Source organism: Phaenicophaeus curvirostris, chromosome 2 (genome assembly GCF_032191515.1).
Source record: "Phaenicophaeus curvirostris isolate KB17595 chromosome 2, BPBGC_Pcur_1.0, whole genome shotgun sequence".
NCBI classification, from domain to species: domain Eukaryota; kingdom Metazoa; phylum Chordata; class Aves; order Cuculiformes; family Cuculidae; genus Phaenicophaeus; species Phaenicophaeus curvirostris.
Genome location: NC_091393.1, coordinates 8,890,001 through 8,915,504, shown reverse-complemented (window position 1 = coordinate 8,915,504; position 25,504 = coordinate 8,890,001). Strand labels below are relative to the sequence as shown.

At 40.8% G+C, this 25,504-nt stretch overlaps 2 protein-coding genes across 3 annotated transcripts in view; one reads left to right on the top strand and one right to left on the bottom strand.

Moving 5' to 3' along the window:
* The first annotated feature begins 1,321 nt into the window (after positions 1 to 1,321).
* Positions 1,322 to 19,496, top strand: PM20D2 (peptidase M20 domain containing 2). Of its 2 annotated transcripts, none has more exons than XR_011336919.1 (7): positions 1,322 to 1,807; positions 1,888 to 2,036; positions 5,925 to 6,067; positions 9,621 to 9,775; positions 11,861 to 11,996; positions 13,731 to 13,866; positions 16,271 to 16,378. XR_011336919.1 is itself a non-coding variant. In XM_069851282.1 (7 exons), exons 1-7 carry the CDS (start codon positions 1,370 to 1,372, stop codon positions 17,367 to 17,369), a joined length of 1,314 nt encoding a protein of 437 aa, XP_069707383.1. In that variant the 5' UTR covers positions 1,322 to 1,369; the 3' UTR covers positions 17,370 to 19,496. The 2 variants fall into 2 exon arrangements, 1 of the variants encoding a protein (XP_069707383.1); XM_069851282.1 differs by lacking the exon at positions 13,731 to 13,866 and adding an exon at positions 17,185 to 19,496.
* Positions 19,497 to 23,645: 4,149 nt separating this feature from the next.
* LOC138717648 (gamma-aminobutyric acid receptor subunit rho-1) overlaps positions 23,646 to 25,504 on the bottom strand; it is a 30,038-nt gene continuing 28,179 nt past the window's right edge. The window contains exons 9-10 of the mRNA XM_069851281.1: positions 24,766 to 24,962; positions 23,646 to 24,001 (exon numbers count right to left, since the gene is read on the bottom strand). Coding sequence (XP_069707382.1) covers positions 23,714 to 24,001; positions 24,766 to 24,962 — 485 coding nt within the window. The 3' untranslated portion in view covers positions 23,646 to 23,713. The remainder of the gene's footprint in view (positions 24,002 to 24,765; positions 24,963 to 25,504) is intronic.

The following is a 25,504-nucleotide window of genomic DNA, read 5'->3' as shown; positions in this document are numbered from 1 at the left end:
AAAACCACCAGAACTTGTAATTTCCTGTTGACTTCAGGTTTGGTAAGGAATGAGTAGGTTAGATGGGCAGGGTCCCTGTTATCTGACTTTTATAAAAAAAAAATAAGAACAATTCCCTTTCCAACTTCTGATAAACCATCATTAGTGATATACCAGGTTTTAAACAAATGCTGTTTTATACAACAGCTTCAGGAAACAAACAAACAAACAAACCCCACGCAGCTGATCGTCAGGGTTTCGTTGTGAAAGTCAGCAAAGCCACAGATTGGACTTTAGTGGGCAGCACTATGTGCCCACAGGCCATACAGGCATACCTTGCTTTGATGGCAAATACACCTGTGTGTGGTGTGTGTTAAGTCAGCAGCAAAAGAATCAAAGAATAGAATCATTATGGTTGGAAAAGACTTCGGGTGGACGAGGTGCTAAGGTTTAGTGTTTGATAGGAGTGGCTGGACTCGATGATCCGGTGGGTCTCTTCCAACTTGTTTATTCTATGAGTCCATGATTCTAAGTCCAACCGTCAACCCGCAAGATCACTGTGCCTACGAAATCATGTCCCAAAGTGCCATATCTACATTTTTTGAACGCCTGCAGGGATGGTGATTCCACCACTTCCCTGGGTAGCCTGTACCACTGTTTCACCACTCTTTCAGTAAAGAGGTTTTTTCCAAATATCCAGTTTAAACCTTCCCTGATGCAACTTGAGACAGTTTCCTCTTGTCTTATCATTTGTTACTTGGGAGAAGAGACCAGCACCTCCTGTGCGGGAGTTGTAGACAGCATGACCCCACAGCCTCCACGGTGAACATCCCCAGTTCCCTCAGCCGCTCCTTGTAAGACTTGTTCTCCAGCCCCTTCATTGGTTTCATCGCTCTTCTCTGGACTCGCTCCAGAGCCTCAACATCCTTCTTGTGGCGAGGGGCCCAGAACTGAACACAGGATTCAAGCAGCGGTCTCACCAGCGCTGAGGACAGGGGGGAGAATAACCTCCCTGGACCTGCTGGTCACACCGTTTCTGATCCAAGCCAAGAAGCCCTTGGCTTTCTCAGCCCCCTGGGCCACTGCTGGCTCACGTTCAGCCGCCGGCAACCCCGCTCCGCCCAGCCCAGATCTTCCTCCTCCAGGCCGCCGCTCCCGCAGCCCCTCCCGGCGGCACCGGCGGGGCGCGCTCCCGCCCCGGTGGGCGCTGGGACTGGTAGTTCTTTCCGGCCGCCGCCGGCTGGCCGTGAAGGGGAGGGGAACTACATTTCCCAGCGGACCCCGCGGCGCCGGGAAGGCTACAAAAGGCGGCGGCGGCTGCCGCGCCCGGCTCACGCGTGGGCAGGCGAGGGAGGGAGCGGGAGGGTGTCGAGGCTTCGCCGCGGGCGTTATGAAGCCGCAGGCCCCGCCGCGGGACGGCCCCGCCGCCGCGCTGGAGGCGCTGAAGCAGCGGGCGTGCGAGACGGTGGAGCTGAACGCGGAGCGCCTGGGCGCCCTGAGCCACCGCATCTGGAGCCGCCCGGAGCTGGCGTACGCGGAGCGCGGGGCGCACGACGCCCTGACCGGCTTCTTCTCCAGCGCGGAGCTGCCGGGCGCCGCCTGGGCCGTGCGGCCGCGCTACAAGCTGGGCACGGCCTTCCGCGCCGAGTGGGCCGCGGGCGGCGCTCCGCCGGCGCTCCGCATCGCCTTCCTCTGCGAGTACGACGCGCTGCCGGGGCTCGGCCACGCCTGCGGCCACAACCTGATCGCCGAGGTCGGGGCCGGCGCCGCGCTGGGGCTGAAGGGCGCCCTGGAGAGCCTGGCGGGGCCTGCGCCCCGCGCCGTGCAGGTAACACCCCCCCGCCTTCGCCAGGGCCCCGAGCCCCGCGCCGCCCTGGCCCTCACCCCCTCCTTCTCATTGTGCCGCAGATCGCCGTGCTGGGCACGCCTGCCGAGGAGCAGGGAGGGGGCAAAATCGACCTGCTAAACGCCGGCGCGTTTGACGGCCTGGACGTGGTTTTCATGGCGCACCCGTCGCAGGAGAACGCGGCTTACCTGCCCGACGTGGCCGAGCACGAGTGAGCGAGAGGGCGAGGGGGGGAAGGGTTGGCTCGTGAATCATAGAATCACCAGGTTAGAAACGACCCACCGGATCGTCTAGTCCAACCATTCCCATCAATCACTAAATAATGTCCCTCGGTGCCTCGTCCTTCTGTCCCTTAAACACCTCCAGGGAAGGTGAATCAACCACCTCCCTGGGCAGCCTCTGCCAGTGCCCAGTGACCCTTTCTGTGAAGAATTTTTTCCTAATGTCCAAGCTAAACCTCCCCTGGTGGAGCTTGAGGCCATTCCCTCTTGTCCTGTCCCCTGTCACTTGGGAGAAGAGGCCAGCACCCTCCTCTCCACAACCTCCTTTCAGGTAGTTGTAGAGAGCAATGAGGTCTCCCCTCAGCCTCCTCTTCTCCAGGCTAAACAACCGCAACTCCCTCAGCCGTTCATAAGGCCTGTTCTCCAGCCCCCTCACCAGCCTCGTTGCTCTTCTCTGGACTCGCTCCAGAGCCTCAACATCCTTCTTGTTGTGAGAGACCCAGAACTGTTCTCCCCTTCCCTTCTCGAGGCCGGGGACCTTGCGGGTGCCCTTCGTGGTATTTGCAGTCAGTTCTGGACGCTCTGAGCCATTCTGCCAAAGCATTCGACCTAGTGTTACAGATTCCCTCATGGCTCCGAGATAATCTTGCATGTGTCAACAAAATCCATACTTGGTGTTTTTAGGCATTTCTTTTTATCTACAAAAAAAAGTTATCTTTAAATAACACCTTCTTTTAAGTTTTAGAACATCCAGCTGGAGGGAGTCCTGTGGATCCTATTTTCTTGCCTACCTAGGCACTGAGTCATGTAGTCCTCTGTGTGCATTTTAATCAGTTTTGGAAGGTTTTCACATTTTCTCTTAAAATTGTGAAAGATCCAGCCAGCTGAGCCTGACTGCTGTCTCCATCCTCATTGTCTTCCTGCCTAAATTTAATCATGGCCATTTTATATTTGTTAACTCTCACATCAACTTTTTTTCGCTTCAAAGTAGGTCTTGGTTTTTCTTCATATTTACCCCCGACATAAGTAGAGACAGCCGTCATACACTCACTCACCTTTTTTTTTTACCAAATAGCCATTTAATTCTTAGAAATCATGCCTTGGCTTCTTTTGATTAGTCCTACTGTTCAGTGTCAGCACTTGTTCATTTGTACATGGAGTGACTTGGCTTGTCTGAGGCACTCTGTGCTGAATGTGCATAACCAGCGTTATACACAGTACATGAGGTAGAATTCCCTTAGACCTTACTCAGCTGATGCTTGGACCAGTGTCTGTCTATCATTTTGGAGACAGCTGGCATGTTTAGGGCTTCCTTTTAAGTAATTTTCAAGCAATCAACTCTTAAACTAATGCTTAGTCTGTGGGGTTTTTTTTTAAATGTTGAGTTTCGTTCTGTTCTTGCTCTGCCAATCTGCAATACTATGCTGTTCTTCGATGTTACAAACCTCTTTTGTTTTGATAGTGTTCCAGCAGTAGTCTGTCAGCAGGTTTTGTTTTCCCACTTTATGCTACAGTTACTAATAATTCTTGAATCCCAAAATCTTACCTTGTAGAAACTCCACTAGTAACCTCCTTGCAGTGCAAAAATTTTTTTCCAAGCATTGTTTGGTGCTCTCTGACTAAATTCGGTAATATTTAAATGACTGGTTTTCCAACCATTTTTTACTTGACTCAGCTGCTGTTTTCATGTTGGTTTTGCTGCCTTCCAGCACTTGTGGGCTTGATTCTGTCAGTGTATTTTGAAAGAGTCTTAACTGCTTATTGTTACTTCCTTCAAGACTTATCTCAGCTTGATTTTTGGCTGCTGTACCTTTTGACTGTACTCCTCTTCATAGATAGTTTTGTCTTTCTGTTCATTTTGACTCTTGCAATAGCCTTTTTAGTTTTATACAGTAAGATTTGGAAATCTCCCTTCAGAAGTAATGGTCTCTTGTAGGGTACAAGTCCCAGGTAGACTTAAAACTTTGAGTATGGAGGAGACACGGAACAACTGAAGTACTGAGCAAAACAGCTTAGGGCTTCCAAAAGCTTGAAATACTCAGCTTATCTCAGGATTTATGTAATTATGAGATTCCAAAGGTACAAAGACTGTTTTGATGATTTATAAGTGATCTTTCAGTTGTTTCCAAGGAATTGAAGGACTGGCCATCACTAAATTGCTAGTATTGCTGTATCTGCAAACTCTGAAGCTTGTTTGTGCCTGAAGTAAAATTAACATACTGGGATAACTGCTGAATATGTGCCAAAAATTGCTGAGTCTTATTCACTTATCATTCACCTAATCAGCCTATTTTTTCTTGGTCAAACAGGATCCACATTGTTCTGCTAATACTCTTAAATTGGCTTAGGGTTTTGTTATTTAGCGAAATATGCTGTTTTTTTTTTCTGGGAGTGTGTTACACTTGTGTAGCAACAGCAGTACAAGAAAACTTTTTTTTTAATAGGTATGTGTTTCTCTTTTTTTTTGGGGGGGGGAAGATGGCAACATTTTCTCCCTTACTTTCCCTTTCTCATATTTCTGAGAATATCCAGGAATCTATCCTGCCTTCTTTGCGTTGGTTTGAGGACTTGCAGTACATTACTTGAGATGTTAATGGATAAGTTTTAGTCTTGATTTCATAATGATAATAAATTTTAATGAAACTTATTCTCTACAGAACGGGGTGTGTGGTTGTCTTGGAGGAGAAGGTGGGTGGAAAAGGGCACATTTCATTTGGATTGCAGGCAGAAGCAGGCAAAGTTTTCTGCTGGAGGAGTATGCTTCATTGTGTCCCTCTTTGCTATTCAGTATTTAAATTCAGATATTAAGTTACATCTGTGGCAAGGTTCAGAGCATAAGGGGGTCAGTTCAGGATAAGCAGCTAAGCTGACATCTGTGCAAGACAGGGACAAGCAAGTTGGGCTTGTCCTAGCTGGGTAGAAGACAGCTTGTGTGTCTCTGGGGAACTCTGAGCTTGAGGATGGAGTTTATGTAAAGGATTGGGTACTAAGCACAAACAGATTTTAGTTAAAATCTCTAGTACTGATTTAAAAAACTCATATTTGTCTATCTGATAAGTAGTATTACCTTATGTAGTCGTCAGTATTTAATATTTGCCTCTCATGTAAAGAATTTTCATAGTTTGAAATACTAATTTGTTTAAGGCTAATATAAATGCCCTTATAAGATAAATTCTTACTGGATGTGTTCAGATGCAGCATTTTGACTTGTATGAAGTTGAAGGATAACCTTTGTACTAGATTTCTTCCTTGTTACATGCCTTTCTACCAGCTTTTTTGAGGTGTGCAGGGAAAGCACATCCTTGCTGTAGCATGTATATTTTATACTAGGCCCTGCCTTTGCTACACTTCTAAAACCTGACCTATGTTATTTAGACATGGATTGCATGTGATTTTAGTAATGTGCTTTTGTTGTCTTACATACTGTACACATCTTATTGAAGTCTGATAGGAATTAGGACAATCAACCTCTGATTTTGAATAAGAAAAAAGGATTTCTCATCTGCTTGAGAAGAATGTTGGTAACTTTAAGTCTTAGAACCGTCAGGAGGTATTAATAAAAGTGTTGAAGACATTTAATTAGTATGTGAAGCCTGTACTTCTCTGGGAAAGGCTGTATAGTGGTATGTTACTGATAGCTGTTTTGCCTGTCTGGTTCTTGATAACTTTCAATTTCACTTTTCTTTTAGAGAATTTTCAGGGTCTTCTTTCACTTAAAGATAGTTCAGATTTATAACAGTGTAGTGCCAGGTAAAGTGTTTGATATTCTGCTGCACAAAACTTAAATAACAAATAATTGTGTGATCAAAAGGAACTTTTTATTTTAGCGGCTTTTTCAGTGAATGAAAAACAAATAAGAAATGCCTTTTATTTCCTAGTGTGACTGTGAAATACTATGGAAAAGCTTCTCATGCTGCTGCTTATCCTTGGGAAGGAGTTAATGCATTAGATGCTGCTGTTCTTGCATACAACAATCTGTCTGTTTTAAGACAGCAAATGAAACCGACCTGGAGAGTTCATGGTGAGATCTTCATTAAATCTAATGTCCAGCAAGTAAGAGTTTAGGCTGTTGAAATACTAACTTACAAAGTCCCACAATTTAAAATATTGCATTATTGTACTAAACTAGTCTAGTTGCTTCAAACATTATTAAATAGCAGCTTTTAATTTCAATAGTTTGCTATCTTTAAAATCGTGTCAATGTCCAGAACTAACTTCTGATAACAGGCTTTTGAGTCAGATTCAAAATAGGATGCTGCTATCTAGATTGAGGCTAGACAAATTTTAAGTCTTTGCACTTGAAGTTGCAATTCAGAAAGGAAAAAGTGCTAAGGTTTTTTGGTACATGGCTTTGAATTCCTTGAACTTAGTGTGTATTTTTGCTGAAGTGTAAGGTTAAATGCTTCTGAAAAAAAGTATTACTGCATCATTTTTGTAGTAGGCATTCAGATAAGTAGTTGCCATTTAAACTGACCTTTATAGAAAGGTGTAGTGGTCTAGAGTGAAGTTTATTTGTTGAAATATGAAAACCAAATGATGGCAGAAGCCTGTAGTTCTGGTTAGTAGACCAACCAACCAGATGTGCACCTGATTATAATATTTAGTATCTAGTAGACTTTGAAGTAGAAGGGTTATTTTGCTATGAGACATGTTAACCACTAAGTGTGACTGGCACTCCTCCAACATCATGCACTACTTATTTTGGAAGCTGAGATGGAAGCTGCCCTATAAACACAGGTTTCCCTTATTACAACCAACACAACCTTTTCCAATGTGAAAACAAACTTTGTCATTTCTACAGGACTTCTGAATGTAGAACTGTTTGTTTGGAATGCTTTTTAGGAGGTTGAAACACTTCCAGGAGTTCTGAGCTAATGGCCATGATATGTCTTGGCTCTTTGTGCTGTATAATGCATATATATATTTTTCTCTCCAGGATATCTGAATGGAGTCTGGAAGCCCTAACCCTTTTGACTGTAGATATTTGCAGTTCTGTGCAGCATACCCAAATAAACTTCAGACGGCAGGCACAGCCTTAGCTCTTTGTCCTTTTACGCTGTAGGTAACAAGGTTACCTAATTATGAGTTGTAGGTTCTGAAACTCACGGTGTTGCAGTTTTAAGACTAGAAGTGCCCAAGTCTTCTATTGAATCTAAGGCAAAACCCCTAAACGCTGTTTTCTTCATGGTATCTAAAGGCTATATGGGTAATGTAGGCAAAACAACTAAGTATCTAAGCAAGCCCCTCCTAGAGGTAACATTTCTGTAACTACTGCAAAAGTTAAGTGACTGTGTTGATACAACTGCTGTCATAAACCTGGGTTTCAGACTGGAAATACTGAAGATACATTTGGGAAAGTGTAAGCAGCCAGAATGAGATTTAGTTTTAGGAATACTTTATTTGCAGCAGTGTGATGGAAGTCTTGTGTTGCAGTAACAGCAATGATTGACTTAAGTGATCCTAAAAATCTTAGTATTAACTCACTAATACAATCTGAAGTAGTTTCCATTGCTTGGAATCTAGAATTTTTAAGTGATGTTTTATGTGTTTGAACAATGTTGGTTTGAGTTTTCCAGTATTTGATAAGCTTCTTTCTTCCCTGCTTATGGGTGGAGTAAATGTTGCCCTCTTGAAAAATCATAGAATCATAGAATAGTTAAGGTTGGAAGGGACCTTAAAGGGCATCTAGTCCCAACTACCCTGCCATGGGCAAGGATATCCCACTAGATCAGGCTGCCCAAATCGGAGCGTAGGTTTTTTTTCTGTTCAAGAAGTTGTATTAAACAGGCTGTGAAAAAATCTGTCTAGAAGCAGGGTGAGCTAGGTGCTACTAGTAGCATGCAGGCGCCCTGCTTTTAAGCTAGATCTGCTGTTCAGTCCATATAGGAGTTAATTTGAAATTTGTGTAGACATACTCTTAGGCTCTATTCAGTTTCATTTACAAATGTATTGGAACACAAATGAAAACTGTTTACTTGTTAAGGTACTTGTTTTGAGCAAATGTGTTATGATGTGTTGTGCAAATTTGACTTGCTGATTCCTTTGCTGTGATGTGTGTCTCTCAGCTGAGCTGTTCCTTTTGTTATGGACTAGTACTGATAGTGGTTTAATCTGGCACTTTATTTACTTTGACTGTATTTGAGATTCAAGGGTTTTACTGGGGGGGGGTGGTGTGCATATTCATAATCTTAATAGGTTTTCTGCAGCAACAGTTAAGATTTGTTGCCTATTGCATCCAGATAGTGTTGTTTTTCAGGCTTCAGTGACACGTATCAATAACTTTGTGCAGTATTTCCATTTAATAATAGATCATTTAGGTTGGAAAAGCCCTTTAAGGTCATCAAGTCCAGCCTTTGACCTAACACTGCCAAGTTCACCACTAAACCATGTCCCTAAGCACTACTCCTACTGGTCTTTTAAATACCTTCCGGGTGGTGACTCAACCACTTCCCTGGGCAGCCTGTTCCAGTGCCTCAGAACCCTTTCAGTGAAGAAATTTTTCTTAATATCTGATTTAAACCTCCCCTGGGGCAACTTGAAGTCACTTCCTCTCACCCTACCACTAGTTATTTGGGAGAAGAGACCAACACCCACCTCCCGACAGCCTTCTTGCAGGTAATTGTAAAAAGTGATAAGATCTCTGCCTGACCTGCTCTTTTCCCAGCTAAACAGCTCTGGTTTCCCTCAGCTGCTCCTCGTAAGACTGTGCTTCAGATTCTTTGCCAGCTTCGTTGCTCTTTGAATGCGAGATACATTTAAGGTAGTTTCTCAGGTACTACAGAAAGTAAATTTTATTCTGGATTTCTATATGTGGGATAGGCAACCAGGGAAACAGGCAGCCTGTTGAAAGCAATGAGCTGTTAATGCATTGAAATTTAATGTAGAATTAGGATCTGCAATGTTTCAGTGTTTAAGTATCTAAATATCATATCTTTAGTAATGCCTCTGATGCTGTCATTGAAAACTATATCGTTCTCTCATTTCCTTGAGGGAATGCTTTCAACTCAAAATTCATTCTTGATTAAAACTACATGTATTATACATCCCAATATTTTCAAAGAATTATTACAGTACAAGGAATCTGGTAAACTTTCTGTGCACTGCCACGCACACATTACTCCATTATTGCTTAGAAATGCAATACTCAATTTCTCTCCAATCTGCTGGTAAAATAAGTTGAAAACATTCTAGTGGAGGAAAGCTTTGAAAGTTGGAATCCAAAGTAGCCTTTTTAAAACTTTTTTTCTTTCAATGGCAGCCAGGTCGCTTTACAACTGGGGTGCATTGAATTTCAGAGCTTAATTACAGATTCTAGTTTGGCTTGTCTTTAGGTTTGTAACAGATGTCTACCAAAGAATGCAATGATATTGTGTTGAAAAACTTGTACACCTTCCTCTTAATCTGATGTGGTGAAGAAACTTTATCTACTGTATTCTTTTACTTATATATTTCATGCCTAGCTGATGTTTTGTTGTTTTTTTTGTTAATATATTTAGGTTTTGAGCAAGCAGTTTTGTTACAAGGGATGAGGTGTTTGTATTTGACACTGAACCATGATTTTTCGTTTTCTACAGGTGTAATAAAAAATGGTGGTGTGAAACCTAACATCATTCCTTCCTACACTGAACTAGAGTTTTACTTGCGTGCCCCTTCAATGAGAGATCTTTCTGTTCTGACAGAGAAGGTTGAGAACTGCTTCAAATCTGCAGCCCTGGCCACAGGATGCAAAGTAAGAATGAGTTCATGGTCATGTGTTCCTATTACGCTAGAGACAAGGTAGGCCAGAATAGGACACCCAGATTTACAGCATTTGAACGGTGTTTAACTGAAAGAGATAATTTCTATGATACTACTTGCTGTTTCGTTGCTTTGTGTCCTCAAAGGTTCTGTTTATAAATAGAATACCACAGAATTGTAGAATAATCTAGATTGGAAGAGACTTCCAGAGGTCTAGTCTTGCCCTCTTTTCAGAGCAGGACCAGTTAGAATGTGCTCAGAGCGTAAAAATATGCTTGGTGTCATGTGGACTTCTGAGTATCTCCAAGCGTGAAATTCTACAACCTCTCTCGAGTGCTCTAACCACGTTATAGTATGCAAGATTTTCCTGGTGTTTATATTGCCATGACCGAGCATTGGAACAGGTTGCCTGGAGAGATTGTGGTGTTGCCAGCCTTAGAGATATTCAAAAGCTGTATTCATATGGTGCTGGGCAATCAACTGTAGGTGAAACTGAGCAGGGGATCTGGGATGAGATGACCTCCACAGGTGCTTTCTGACTTCAACCACATTCTGTGAATGTGTTGTATCTAGTAGGAGTTTCCTTAGTTGGCTCTTGTTGTATCACTGGGCATCTCTGAGAAGTCAGGTTCTGTTGTCTGTGTACCTTCTCCATCTGATAATTCTAGACAGTGATAAATATCCCCATAACCTTCTTTTCAGAAGGTTCAACAAACCAAATTCTTTCAACCTTTCCTTTTATGTCGTGTTCTCCAGCACTCTAATCTTCTTGGTGAGCTTCCCTTGGTCTTGCTCTAGTCTGGAGTTGGAGAGCACAAAGCTGAAGGAAGTGCACCAGGTGTGGCCTCCCAGGAGTTGTCTGCGTCAGTAACAAAGATACTAAGAAAGAAATGGCACCGGTATTGGTTGCAGATGGTACTAGAAGTAACAGGCAGCAGTGTGGGTTTTTGTGCCACTAAATCATAATACTTACATCCTGAATGTTTGTGTCCACTGAGCCAGACATGAAAAAGCTAATCTTGGTTGCACACCATATGCTCTTCCATGAGTCTATGCTGGATGGTCACAATTGCTTTGTGATTCATGTGCCTGGGCATGGGTCTTAGGAGGGTTTATTTGCTCTCTATTCTCCCAAGGAGCTTGAGGATAGATAGCATGGTCTGAACAGTCTGTAATTTCCAAGATCTTCCTCCTGGCCCTTCAAGATAGATGGGACCTTTAGCTCTTCCTCAGTAAGCTGGAGTATCCCTCTATTTCTTTTGCTCCATTAAGCAGCAGGCTCATGTAGAAACCAAATATGAAATATTGTGTGATTTTTTTTCAGTTGGCATTCTAGTCATTTTTTACTCCTTTTAGTAAATGGTCTCTCTGGTAGCTGATTCCATCAATATCATTATTACCTTGCAGTGTATTGCTAAGGTAGTCAGTTTTGCCTGCTCTGTAGTTACAGGTTGGTAGCTAATACAGCTGTGAAAAGAATGTCTGTGCTCATCAGAACAGATTATAGTGTATATGAATGTGCAGTAGTGAGTTTTAAGGTCTGTTTGAGGCATTAGAAGTATGGCCCTTCCACTCTAGCTAGAAGAGGATTTCAGAAAGTGTGCTTTAAGCAAAATAGAAGTCAAGATCTCTCTGGAAATTTGACATTAGTATGTTTTTACATTTGTTTTCAAACTTACGGCCTGTGTGAAGTCATTTCATGAATGAGGCTGCAGCTATTGCAATAAATAGTAAAACAATTTGGTAAAAGACTAAATATATTTCTATGTAACTTAATAGTACCTGCAGTGGAAATTATATGAAGCTGTTACAGGAAGTGTTTGCTTACTATTCTTGGAGATGCTGGATCCATGCTTCTGGGATGTGACTGTCTAGTGCAAGCTTGACAGTACACCAGCTGTGTTTTGATCAGGAATAATATTTGACAGACTGCTATATTTTTTGAAAGAAACTTAGCACTTATGTCTGTTTTGACAGGGACTTGAAGTATGGTTGTGTACTTAACTGTTCTGGCATTTAAATTTGATTGCATTAAACTGGCTTAAAAATTTCTAATAATTTGGGGTTTTTTGTCTAGGTGGATATAAAAGGGGGTGAAAATGACTACTACAATGTCCTTCCAAATAAGACCCTGCAGGAAGCTTACAAGGAGAATGGAAAGAAGCTTGGAATAGAGTTTATATCAGAAGACTCTATCTTGAATAGTTTGTCAGGTAACTTGATCTGGGTTTTTTTGTTATAACTTAAGCTTAAATTGATCAGCTCTTAAGTGTAAAAAGTGGTGGGATAAAGGTAGGTTAAACATAGTTTGCTTAGAAGAAAAAAAGCCAAATTAGAATATTGATGCTCTGTAGGATGCTCGTACCTTTGGCCTGTGTTTCTGTATTTGTTATAGAAGCTGAGACATTTTCTGAACAGGTATGGGAAGCAGTAATCGTTTTCTGATAGTATTTGTGAAAATATTTCAAATAAACAGTTTGGTTGGGAAGAGGGATGGAGGGATGTAAAGATAAGAACTGTTTTACTGACAGCTTGAGCATGTGGAATGAGTTGCAGCTCATTCTGTTGCTTTGAATTACAGAATCCTTGTTTATGCTGTAAATGAAGATGAGATTTAGTTTCTAGGAACCTTTTTCCAAGCTTACATATTAAAAAAAATGCACTGGCATCTAACTAATGTTTCAGAGGGAGCTTTTGAAGAGATTTTTAATTGGAAGTTTAGGCATCTCTCTAACCCTAACTTAAACCTCTTTCCATTAACAGGTGATTACATGCCTCTAATTTTAGTTCCACAGATATGGCATTCCAAAGAGTGTCATTCAAGTAGGTGTTTGTTTCTCAGTCTAGACTGTGTCTCAAACTGTTTCAATTTCTTGGTCTCTCAGAGGTATAATAATAGGAATGTGAATTCCTGAATACTGAGGTGGATTTCTCACTACCCTTAACAGTTTTTTTTCCCTAGAGTCTTGCTACAGGAGCTCTGTTCAAGTCTTATAACTGCTGCTGATACTTCATATTCTTTGCTACTGATCATAACCTTGTATATAAATGTTTTTGCTTCACTCATGTTAAAGGTTTTTTCTTTGATTAGAAGGAAAAGACTGCTCTCAGTAAAAAAGTTTTTCCAATTACTTTGAATGTGGTACTAATCTCTCTATTAAATGCATTTTTATCTCTTGGATAGTTGAGATCTTGGTGTTTGGGCATAGAGTTCTGCAGACTTTTTTGGGGGAGGGAAGAGAGCATATCTAAAGGTATTCTGGCTTTTGTCTCTTATTTCTTACTTCTCTTCCAAATTAAAGCAACACTAGCAGATTTCCTCTAATTGGTTTATTGTCTTGGGTTTAAAAACAAATAATAATTAAAACCAGATTTTTTTTTCCTTTATTCAGCATGGTAGAAGTAAGATTTACTATCTTGCTAATTTAGCCTAAGAAAGGGACTGAGTAACCTTATTTAAAATGTTTGCTGTAGTGAAACTTTATGGAGCTCTGCTAACTGCTTTCTTCAAAACATTGTATTAAGTGTGAACATCATGAATACTGGTGATCCTGCTGGTTCAGAGGACTTTGAATGAACTTAGCACAGACCCCTAACTGTAATAATGCTTTTATATGTAAGTTATGTGATATGATAAATGCTAAAACTTAACTTGCTTAAAGTGAAACTCTTCATATGCCTGTCTTAAAATTGCTTCTTGAATGATAAAATATGCTTGAGCAATTATGTTTTTATTGCATATTGCCATAGGCGTCATTGAATTTTTTTCCACAGTTGCTTCTCTGAATTTTTGCAGTGGTGATTCAGGAGTGATGACAAAGCACAGTCTCGATAGGAGTGGAATTTGTATGCTACCCTTTTGGGGAGGATTGAGTGTTTTTGTCTCATCTTTTTCAAGACCTCTATTTCTGTTTAGTTTTCATATGGTTTTCAATGTTTTCTTTTAGGATATCAGGTCCTTCTGTTGAAAGGGGAGGAAGATAGCTCAGTTGCTTCTCCATATCTGTGCAGCAGAAAAGTCGTTAACAGATGAGCATACTCGCTGCCACCTCTACATGGGTATTAGTATCGGTCTGCTTACAGGTATTGCTCTGGGCAGCTAAGCATTGTGAAGAATTCCTTTAGTCCATCAAATCACAGTTCCTTGTGTGTGCCTCGTGCACGCTTCGCTCCATTTAGCGTGCAGGTGGTATGAAATAGTGGAATCTGAGTTAGGTTTGACGAGGTGCCATGACCTGTTTCTTGTTCTGCTGGTAGGTTAGCTTTCCTACAGGGTATTGATAACTTCCCAAAGCAGATGGTTTAGTGTAGTGTGCCTTAGATGAGGAAACCACACTAGTGATAACTTTGATATTTCATATTCATGGGGTTCATTGGCTTCCTGTGCAAAAGGCTGGTACAGATGATCCTAAGGAGCCAGTATGTTTTGAAAATACCACTTTTGAAGCTTGGAACTGTGTATAAATGCTTCCTGGAGTGTTTTGCATTTTTCCCTCTGCTTATATATGTGGCAATACTGGCTTCCGGTACATGCTTAGTGACTTGAAGAGGTTTCAGTATCAGCTTCGGGATATCTTTTTGAGAGATCGGAGCTCCCAATACTTTCCTATTGAAGAAGGTGCATGAGTCTGTGTATTGCATTGGTAACTGTGCAGTTATGCTTCCAGAAGGAATCACAATCCATACATCCTTAGCAAGCATGCAGTTCCAGATGTTTGTATAGAAACCATTGGAACACCTAATGTTTTAAACATGCCACTAGGTTATTGTCCCTGAAGGGTATAATGTGTTTTCTGATAGAGGGGAAGATTTGGCTGTCACATTTTTATTAAAAGCTCCCCAGATTTAGGCTTGGTAGGCTCTCCGTATTACTAGAAAATACCAAGCTTAAATCCCTTAACATTCAGCAAAAATAACTTGTAAACTGGTGAGTAGATTGGTTATGAATATAAATTTAAGTGGAATTAATGACTGAGAGCTGGGATACACAGAAATTACTAATGCTGCATTTGCTGGGTGAGAGCAAGGAAAGGGCCACCATGTTGTTTCCTGCAGTTTGTATATTAGTACTCACTAAGGCAAGTCTTGATTTAGTCTAGAGTAGGCAGAACTTCAGACTTCTGGTTTGTCTTTCCTGACTGACCAAAGAATGGATTGATAGTGTAGACTACTGACCTTGTTGTCCCAAGAGTTGGATTTTCTTCAAATACATGCTGAATTTATGGGAAAAGGTATGGGTTGGTTTTGGCTTTTTTTTGGACAAGCCTTGCTGATTCCATTTGCAGGCAGAGCAAATAACAAGCTAATCTTGTCCTCTTTGATCACGTAATGTAGGTTCTGTGGACTCACTTTCAATAATTATATGCTTCCAGGCAAAATCCATATTCTTCATTTCATTACGAAGTCTTAAGTCATTAGCAATATCTTACCTCCGTAAAGTATCATGATACGGAGGCTACCTGATGTGTTACAAGTTATAAATCTTGGGAAGAGTCATTCTGTTTTCCCATTGCTAAAAAAAGAAATTCTCGCAGCCCTGGGCTGAATAAAAGTTAGTTGACATCTTAGTTGGTAACGTCTCTTTTTGTGCTACGAAACAATGCGTCCTCTGGCATCTGTATTTTGCGATAACTGGCATGTTGATTTCTCCAGCTTCTTTGTCATTTTAACACATACTGAGTGGATTCTTTGCATAACGAAAATAGTCTCTTGGATGATTTACTATGAAGGATCTGCTACTTCTGGATGGTATTATTAAAGAGAGAAGGCAGTACTTTGAGATAGGTACCACTAGCTGACAGACTGAAAGTGCTAGTCAGGTGTGTAAAAATCATTGTGAAAGTCTGCAGCATTGCTTTCAAGATTATTATTTTTTTTACATCTACAAAGCTCTAGTGTTTCATCTGGAGTTTATTTCTGATTTTGTTATTTCAAGAGTGCTTGTGCTGCCAAGGTTTCCATAACTGAGAAACCCCAAAAAGCCCAGGAAAAAATACTTGTTCTAAATCTGGTTTTGTTTAAAAATAGATTGTTCCTACTTCAGAGTGTCCTACCTAATGCTGGTGAAAAGTGTGAATTGTTGGGCTTGGTTCTAAGGGCTGTAGCAGAAAATAGGCTGAAACTCCCAGGTTTCTAGCTTTCATTGTTTCTGAATTAACAGCTTGCTATCAGGAGATTCTTGATTAAAAAAAAACCCCAAAAACCAGTAAATGGAATAAGAACATGCTGATACATCATCTTGTAACTGATTATTGATCAGAAGTACACTGGAGAGCTGCATCTGAAGATGGCTTTTTAGGGAAAACATTTTGGGGATGGGCATTTTTTGTATGGGTAAGGTCTCAGCATAATTGCTTTTATTTTAGTATTTGGGGCAGAGGGTATTCTTTTTTAGATATGGGCTGGAGGTAATCTGTCATACATTTTCTTACAGCGTTCAAAATTCTTCAACACTTGTTCATTAAGAAAATTTTTGTGCTGCTTCTAGGTTCCACAGACTTTGGGAATGTTACATTTGTTGTCCCTGGGATTCATCCTTATTTTTATATTGGCTCTGATGCATTGAATCATACTGAGCAGTACACAGAAGCTGCAGGTGAGTCGAACTGAAAAAGGTTAGATGTTTCTATTTGGGGCTCTTATGTCCTGTAGGGACTGATTGCTGACTCCCCATTACAGCAAATCTAGAAATTCAGTATTTTAAATATTTCATATTACAGAGGATTAAAGTTTTCATGTGCTTCTATAGTGTTCAAAGCTACTGTGTAGTAAATGTGTAAAAGTGTACGTGCTACATCTACAAGTGTCTGCATGTGATTACCTGTGTAGAAATGGAGTTGCTTTCTTCAGGTATGATGGGATCTTAGCTGAATACGGACCCTGAGACAATTAACTTAGTTAATTGCAGAATTGTATAAAAAAGCTGACAATATGTTGAATTTCTATTTTTTGTGCTTAAAGATAATACGTATGGGAAGGGTCACCACTCCTTGTACTAAAAGCCTGGCTTCAGTATACCATGGAGCCTGAAGAAATTAGAACCTTTATCCTTAGCAGTACATTCAGATGAGTTTCTAAACATGAGCCATATTAATACATAATTTTAATTCCTAAAGCAGAATTATAGTAGAGATAATGGTATAAAAATTTTCTAAAAGTGAAGATGTGAATACTCATTTTCCTACTTTCAGTCTTGAATTTGTCTATGTCAGTAGCTTGTTAAGGGTATGCATTTGTTATGAAGCTTCAGAAACAGACATATTTCATTTATGGAAGCAGATTTTTAAGAAACTGTTCTTGCAATTGAAACTTGAAGATCTTTTTATAAAATGTGCCCTGTGTGGTGAGCTGGTGGCTTCTATGTAGTATTAGTAATCTAACCTGAAATTTCTTTTTCTGCAGGGTCACAGAATGCTCAGTTCTATGCTTTGCGCACAGCAAAAGCTTTGGCCATGACAGCACTGGATGTCATTTTCAAGCCAGGTCTGCTAGAACAAATCAGGGAAGACTTCAGACAGGTGAAGCTAAAAGAAGAGGGGCAAATAAATCCAGTGGAAACTAACAAAGAGTCTGGTGTTGGCACATAAGTGTCATGTGCACCACGCTAAACTCAAACATCTCTCAGTAGGACTGACTTAATGGAGACATGGTATTAGAATACCAGAAGGGGCTGGATAAACACAAAGCTGAAGAAATGCTGACTTTTTTTTTTTGGCAGGGGGGGCGGTGTGGGGTGGCAACAGGACTTTAGAAGAAGGAATTAGTATCATTGCATTGAAAAGTGTGTAATTTCCTGTAGCTGTTATGTTTGCTGTATTCAATATGGTGATGAATTTCAGAGAGCCCAAATATATTGTCTTTCAGTTGTTGTGTTGAATGAATGATAGTGTTTGGATCCCTTGTCAGTCATTTTCTATGTATTGCTACAGTAATATCCCTTATAGGGGAAATATGGCATTTACATGGAATTTTTTGTTCTAGAATAAGCACTTACTTTGTGATCATAAGCTGAATCTGATCTATGGAGCATTTTTCTCCAGCCAGTCACTTTCTTGCGACAAAGTATAGAGGCTTAAAACCTGAGCTGTTTTCACTGGAGAGAAGGGTGTATGTTTGAAAGCATGCGTGGTTTTAAAGAATAGTAGCTTCTAGCAATGGAATAGAACTGTTTGCATGGAAGTGCAGTCTGTAAAGGTTGATTGTCCTGAAATGCATTGACCTTCTTCATAATAAATTTTGAGTGTCGTGAAGTCACTGATCAAAAATAAGAGGAAAACTACTAAATGTGTGGTTTTTGTTTAAATTAATACATTTGAACTACTGCAGGAAAATACGTGTGCACTTTTTTTAGATTCTATTCCAGGGCAATGCAGTTGTCCACACAAGGTGCTGCAGTAGGTTAACTGATCTGAAGGATGCAGATAAATTTAGCTAAAACAGTGGAAATCTTTTTCACCAAGATGCAAGCATGGTACCATGAAGCAGCAAATGAAGGTAACCTTAACTTTGTTCCATGCGTACCCCTGTAGTAAGCTCTGAGAAGCTTGCACTGAGGATGACGTATGCAGTAATTGGCTTCTCAGACCTGTTTATTCCCATATACTATTACATCTCAAGTTTTGCCTGTTATCTTTTCTGTGTTGTGTGGCTAGTCTGTTTAATGCTTTTACTTCCCAGAGCTTTGCTAATTATATTGGTAGTGTTCTGTGTGTCCAAATTGGTTAGGAATTTTTTTCCATTAGCTTTTGAAAGGATCATGTGAATATGTAGAGCAGGAACTAATCTTTTGTTCAGATACAAATTGAGTCAACAGACTGAGTAAAAAAGCAGCTTACTAGTTAATGTTTTCCTAAGGGCAGGCATTATAGTAAGCTTTTGAAAAGAAGTCAAACTGCATTCCCCAGGAAGTCACAATACCCAAAATTTCAGAAACCTTTGTTTTTAACAGCACCAGTCTCTAAATGGTAAACTCTAGAGTTTTAATCAGAATTTATGGTTTATTAATTCCTGTATTCAATTTCTATAATTACTGCTTATCAGTTTCTGTAAGAACTAGAGGCACAATTAAATGGGTTTATTTTTTATTAGAAGCCACTTACTAGAGGAGTTGAGCATGACTGTAAGCATTTCAGGTTACAAGATAGGCCCTTACAGCAGTATCCTTGCCTTCATCCTTCATTAGCAGACAGTTTTGACAGGTGAATGCATGAAACAGGTTGGACACGGAGCTATACAGGTATGTCCAGGGTAGTAAATTGGATATTAAATCCAAATGAAATTTGGTCTCATGTTTATCAAAGAAACTTTCTCCTTAACTTTTAACTTAAACTGTGCATTGCGAGTTCTCAGACACAGTTATGATTGTGTCCGAGTTGATGAGCTAGTTTGTGCATTTCCTTAGCATATGTGGCTTTTTATTTCCTCGTGCATGAATTGCTTAACTTCTTGCTTTGTTGTGTTTTAAGATGGAGTGTTGGAATCCCAGTGATAGGAATATATGCTGTCTTGTTTCATACAAGCTGATGTATCTTCTCAGTTATCTTTGTCTAGCCTAGCTGGCTGTTGGCTGCACCACGTCCAAGGTCATTAATTAAACATTTCTGCACTAAAAGCACATTTTTAACTTTGTTGTAATCATTGCTGGAATTAAAGTGAAATTGAAGCACTGATTAAAGATGGGTTGATATCAATAAAGCAATTTAATTATAACTGAATTTTCTTCGCCTTTGATTAATATTGGGATGCTGCATGACTTCATTTGAATAGCATGTTTGACTTCTGCCCTCCCCCCCAGTTTAGTATTGATTATGTGAGTGTCTTAAGCTTTGCATTTCAGTCTGCCATAATGAGCAGGTTCTTTGTAAGGGTTAAAGCTTCTCAAAGAGTGTTTAGTGGTGGTAGTTACACTCTTAGGGCTGTTTTAACTATTAAAATATCTTAGAATTCATAGAATATTAGGAGTGAGGTTTGGGAGATCTCTCTGGAGGATCTCTTTTGGGCTAAAGCTGGTCCAGCCTCCAGCCTGAAGTGTTAGATTGGGTGATCTTGAATTCTTTTGCTGAATCCAGGAAGCCCCCAAGGACAGAAACTTTTCAACTTCCCCAGGCAAGTTAATTCTGATTTGTGTCTTCAGAACATTCCTTCTTAAGGTCCAGAACTAAAGCAGCTTAGGATTTAATGTTAAGATTTTTACTATTGCAATGATACAACATATGAGAGAAATCTATTTCCCATGGGAACAAAACTCATTTTAGTTTTCAGTAATTTAGTCATAAATCACATCTGTGAAAATATCTAGCATGTTTTTTAAGTTGCCATAACTGCAGACTTCCCCAGACTGCTGGTAATTTAAAAATATTGGAATATTTGTCAAGAACAATACTTTAAGTGATAAATCAGAATGTGTAGGTGATAAACTACTTGGTGAAATGATTCTGTACAGCCAATAGCAAATCATTGCTGTTTAAAGACAAGATAATTATGTCCAGACTTTGTGAAGAACTTAAAACTTCTGCCGGCCTACCAAGCTACAGTATTGCCTCGTTAAATATCTGTCCTGTAACTTGAATAAGAGATATGCCTGGTGTGAAACGAAACACGAAAATAAACCGTGAAATACAATTGATTTCCTTCTATGAAAAATATTGAAGGCGAGAGCTTGTAACCTGTTGAACTAAGCTGCCTGGTGTAGAAGGGTCCACTGGTCTTTCTTCAGACAGTAAATGGGAAGCGGCTTTACTATGTTGTGATTCATATTTCTGTAAACATTTTGTTCCTGTTGCCCGAGTGCTCTGTACCTGATTACATTGCAGTCACAGAGAGCGAGGACTCTTTCTGTGAATGAGTCTCATTAGCTGTTGAAGTAAGTCTTTGCCTGGTATTCCTTGAGAGTGGTCTTCTCATAACTTGCTAACAGCATCCTTTACAACAGTTTGTGATTTAGAGCGAAATGTTCAGGATTAAATAATTTTAAAATTAAAAAGTCAGTTATATGATTTCCTGTTCATCCTTAAGGTTTACGATTTCCCAGTCCTGAGGAAAAAGGTCTTACGTACACATAGAATAAGCTCACAGAGATCATTCAGAGGTAGAAAATGCAATGCTGTACAAATGTGAAGTTTTATTGTGATTTTGAGTGTTCCAAGAAATAAACCAAACCAAATCGCTGATTTATTGTGGAAATGGAAAGGAGCAGACTGTTAATTATTGGATACAAAAAAACATATATTGGAAGGTTAAAAGACAAAAACCTGTGTGTAAATAGTATTTTATTAGTATAGTCATTGATTGCGATCACTGGCTGTATATGGCATACCCTGTACTTACAGAATACATCTATATACACATTTATACCAGACTGAAAAGGCACTAGAATTTCCCAAATAAAACACAAATTAGCAATGTAAATGCAATCATGGAGTCTGTTCAGGGAGATGTGCTGGAAGAGAAACTTTGAAAATCACATGGAAAGTTAGAAACCAGTCTCCCACTGAAAGCCAGGGAATTTGGAAGTTCAACTCCCATTTGTATCTCCAAAATCTCTCTGAAAATGCTGATCAGATGCCAAAGAATGTGTGTAGTATGAGACTAACAAGTCTACAAAGGAATGTACAGTACTGGAGCAAACTATGTAGTATTAAGCTTCTTATGAAGCTGAAGAGCTTACAATAAAACCTGGCACTCCTTTTCATGCTCTTCTTAAACGGTAGAAATAAATGGGTTCTTAGAACGCTAAGGATCTAAATACATTCCTGTGCAAGTAGTGCCCAAGAAGTCTTGGAGCTAACTGTGGGGGGGGAAGGTGCCATCTGAATAATGGAGCGTGGCCAACCTTTCATCTGTTTTTGCCAGAATAGTGAACTTTCTACCTTCATTTGACTGAAATATTTCATTTAAGAAAATATGATTTGTTTTTTTTAGTCTCATGAATGAAATCTCACTAGAGAATAATGTGATATCAAGGAAACTTGGTTAAATGAAGCTAAGATTGTGTATACATGAAAGAAGTGCTACGTAAAAATGAGTAGCGAAACTACCTTATTGTCTTTTAAAATTATTTTAGCTTTTGTGATTTCATTACCTTACCTGTGGAGTGCAGGTAGGTTTGCATGTCATGATTTTAGTAGTTGTAAGAAATGCTGGGTATGTCATGACATATATTTACATAGAAAATTAAAGCAGCAACCAGCAGTGTTCAAACAACTGCAATGTCTGTGTCACTAGCCTGTTGCTTAGAGTAGCAGATCAGTCAGTCCAGGGCAGATTTTGTTTAAGAAGATTCACTTTCCTTTTTGAGACAAAACTGCTTTGGTCACGTTCTCAAGAGCAGCTACACCTGTGAAAAACAACAGTATCTGTTGTACAGGGAATAATGAATTACTTATTTGTGTGCAAAATCTGCGTGTGTTCGAAGTCCTGTTAATCCAAACCCTCAGTTAGCTTTGTGGTTGTAGGTGGATAACGCGCAGCAGTGGGCCAACTGAATGACCTCACTTTCTGAGACACCTTGTTTTCCTGAAACATTTTATTACTTCTGCATTACAGAATTTGCCTTTTCCATGAGGAGCATCTATGCTGGCTGGCTGCTCCGCTGAAAACTGTGATGGAGAGTTGGGTCTTAAGTCAATGCTGAGTGCCTCCAGCTCCATCTGTGTCTCTTTACTCTTGCCCTGGAAGGTGCTGAGCCTGCTGTAAGAGCACGGTGGGCTGCAAGGTGCCAGAGAGATGGATGCAGCAGGAAAGCAAAGTCAGGTAGATGTACCTGGTTCTGCAATGGAGCTGCTGTCTCATGGTAGAAGCTGGTTTTTACTTCATTTGAAAGTGTTTGGCATGATATCTTTAGTAACTCAGATGTAAAGTCCTTACAACTGCTTTGTCACCTGTTGAGCACCTTTCCATTACGCTTTTACTATAAACGAATGGACTAGACTTTTCCTGTAAGCAAGTGCAATTACCTGTGGCTTTAGCAGAGACGAGAAGTTCAGGGCTGCAACAAGTTCTCAGGCTGTGCAGGCCAGGAACGCCCAGACTATAATCTCAGAGAGAAGTGGCTGCTTCTAGTAGTTCTAGTCTTTTTGTAGACATCTGATTGTCTTCACTGAATCGTTCTGTAGAGAAACCTGTGTTCTTTCCCAGGAAATTCATCAGCAGAACTCCCACTGACCCATATGAGCAGATCCAAGGAGAGCTCCTGTGTTTCCCAGAGGATTTGGTTAGCATTGCAGAAAGAACGGCCTTTGTCCGTTCCTTAGTAAATGTATGTGGCAAGTCTGATTTTAAGAAGGCAGTCCAAATAGCTGGGAAATATTTCTTTGTTTAAAAAATGATCAAGACAAAGCACAAGTCTGAAAGTATTCCTCTGTGGACCTGTCAGTGCGGTACTGCAAGGGCTGCATGCGTTAAGCAGTGAGAGCAAGCTGTAACCATCAACAGCTTTACCAAAATATTTTCTGATTTTGTGTTTATAATGGCCACTTCTGAACTCATCCTGCAAACACACAAGTATTTGCATATTCTTATTCTGGTCCCGAATGTGATAAGCCTGCTGAGATGTGTGCATGCACTCAGGTACTTAAGAGAACAGGATTTCAGGGGCACAAAACGGAGGATGCACCATTTATAAGAAACTGGCAATTATAGTCACTTGTTAAAATAATTTACAGTGGCCTGTGAGGCACAAGAAGGAACATAGCACAGCTGTAAATAAGTATAAAATTTTAGATCGTATATCCTATATTTTGCTGAAATGTGAAACTTGCACAATTTTTATGCCACAGATGAGTTGCATCTAATAAAAAAATAAATAAATCCTAAAAAAAAAAATCAATCTTCCTTCCTATTAAAACAATTCTCCATTTTCTTTCTGTTAGCCTATGAGATGGAACTTTCATTTAATGTCACAATGTTCTGAGACTACCCAAGTTACGTATACTTATGAAAAAATAGACCAGTATATCAAATTAAATAAAATGTATGCACCAGGGAATATTATCCTGGAGTACTTGTCGATGGCGTGAGTGTCGATCCGCATGCTGACATATCTCTGGTTTTTCCTCCTGCCCGAACCCCTCTCGGACCCCAGCGCCAGGTGCACCATCATGCGGTCTTGTTTATCTCCGTTCTCGGACATGTAGTGCCCCAGCTCGTTCACGTCTCCGTCGTTGTAGCTGCCGTCCATCATCATGGGCCGGGGCTGAGGTAGGCTGCACGCACACGGAAGCTGTGGGCACAAGCACAGGGTGGGTTTGAGTTGTACATAAGCATCCCTTTTTTTTCCTCACAAAAGCAGAGGAGGGGACACAAAAGGGAGAACAAGAGGATGGAGCTGGGCAGCAGCATTTGCGTCACCAGTTTCCCGTCTGCCAGACATGGTACAGTCTGAGAGAGAGCGGGGCCGTCTGTGGAAAAGCTCTTTCAGCTTAAGCACCGATATCAGGGTGTAAATAAAGGTTGGACCTGTGCCTTGAAGCAGGAAGGTATGAAGCTCGCCGCATTGGAAGACAAAATCTTAGGCTGAAATTTTGAGTGGTTATAACTTGGTGTAACAAATGCAGAATGGGAAATTTGGCTCATTGTGTCTAAGTCCAGACTGTACCTGGAGAAAGCTGGGGAAATGTGCTACGTTATCTGAAAACCAAAATGCAGTATCCGTCTGGTGCTGTTCACAGGTTTGGATCTTAAATATAAAAACCATTTAAAGGTAAAATCTTAAAACCTGTGTCATTTATACAGACAGTGGAATACTACATGTACTGAGTTAGCATCCTCAGACTCTGAAGAAAGAGCAGTGAATTTGGGTGTGTGTTGACTGTAGCAAATATTTATAACGTGAAATGCCTCTGCTGGTGTCTTTTTACACACACTGCGTTATCCCCGGGCAGCTGAGAGCAGATCATTGTAGTTGCAAACTTTTGAACGTTCCCAGACATTTCCCACACCTCTTTCCAGGGACATAAAGCTGCATCGCAGGTAGAAACACCTCACCTTGTCCCGCAGTTTCCTCTCCTTCCGCTCTTGCACCGTAGTCAGGTAATTCACTGCTGCGTATTCCAGCACCGAGAGGAAGACAAACACAAAACTGACCCACAGGTAAATGTCCACTGCTTTGATGTAGGAAACACGAGGCATAGAGGCATTCACGCCCGTGATGATCGTAGACATGGTCAGCACGGTGGTTATCCCTGTGAATACACCAGCAGAGAGAGCTCGTAAGGCACTTTCAAACCAGACTCTCCATCGTAAACTCTGCTGTCGTTACAAGTTCCTGGGTGATGGATTTCACTGCCAGACAGCCCTGATTTCTGTCTGGAGTTTTCTTGTCTCTTTTTAGTGAGCAGAGCTCTAGTTCTGGTCTCAGGATGTTGCTCCACTGGTTCCCCACCACATCACCAGCCTCCCACCCCACAGGCAGCAGCATTTTGATCCCAGCTGTTCCCCATCTCTGGCTCAGGACAGTCTCTGGATGGGTAGAAGTGCATCGAGTTGGACTCAGTTATCCTTAAGGGTCCCTCCCAGCTTGAGATATTCAATGACTCTGTGGTTCTGAGTATCTGAGCTTCTAGTTCAGTCCCTCTGCCGTATGGGCACAAGCACAGCCTGCCTGCCGCTGCTGCTTCCACCAGGTTATCCAGGCCTGGGTTTTCCATCTGCTCTTGGGAAGTGCTACTTTGTGGGAAGTCACAGAAGTCGCCAGCTGGCTTCCAAGCCTAGTTTGCGCCTTCCC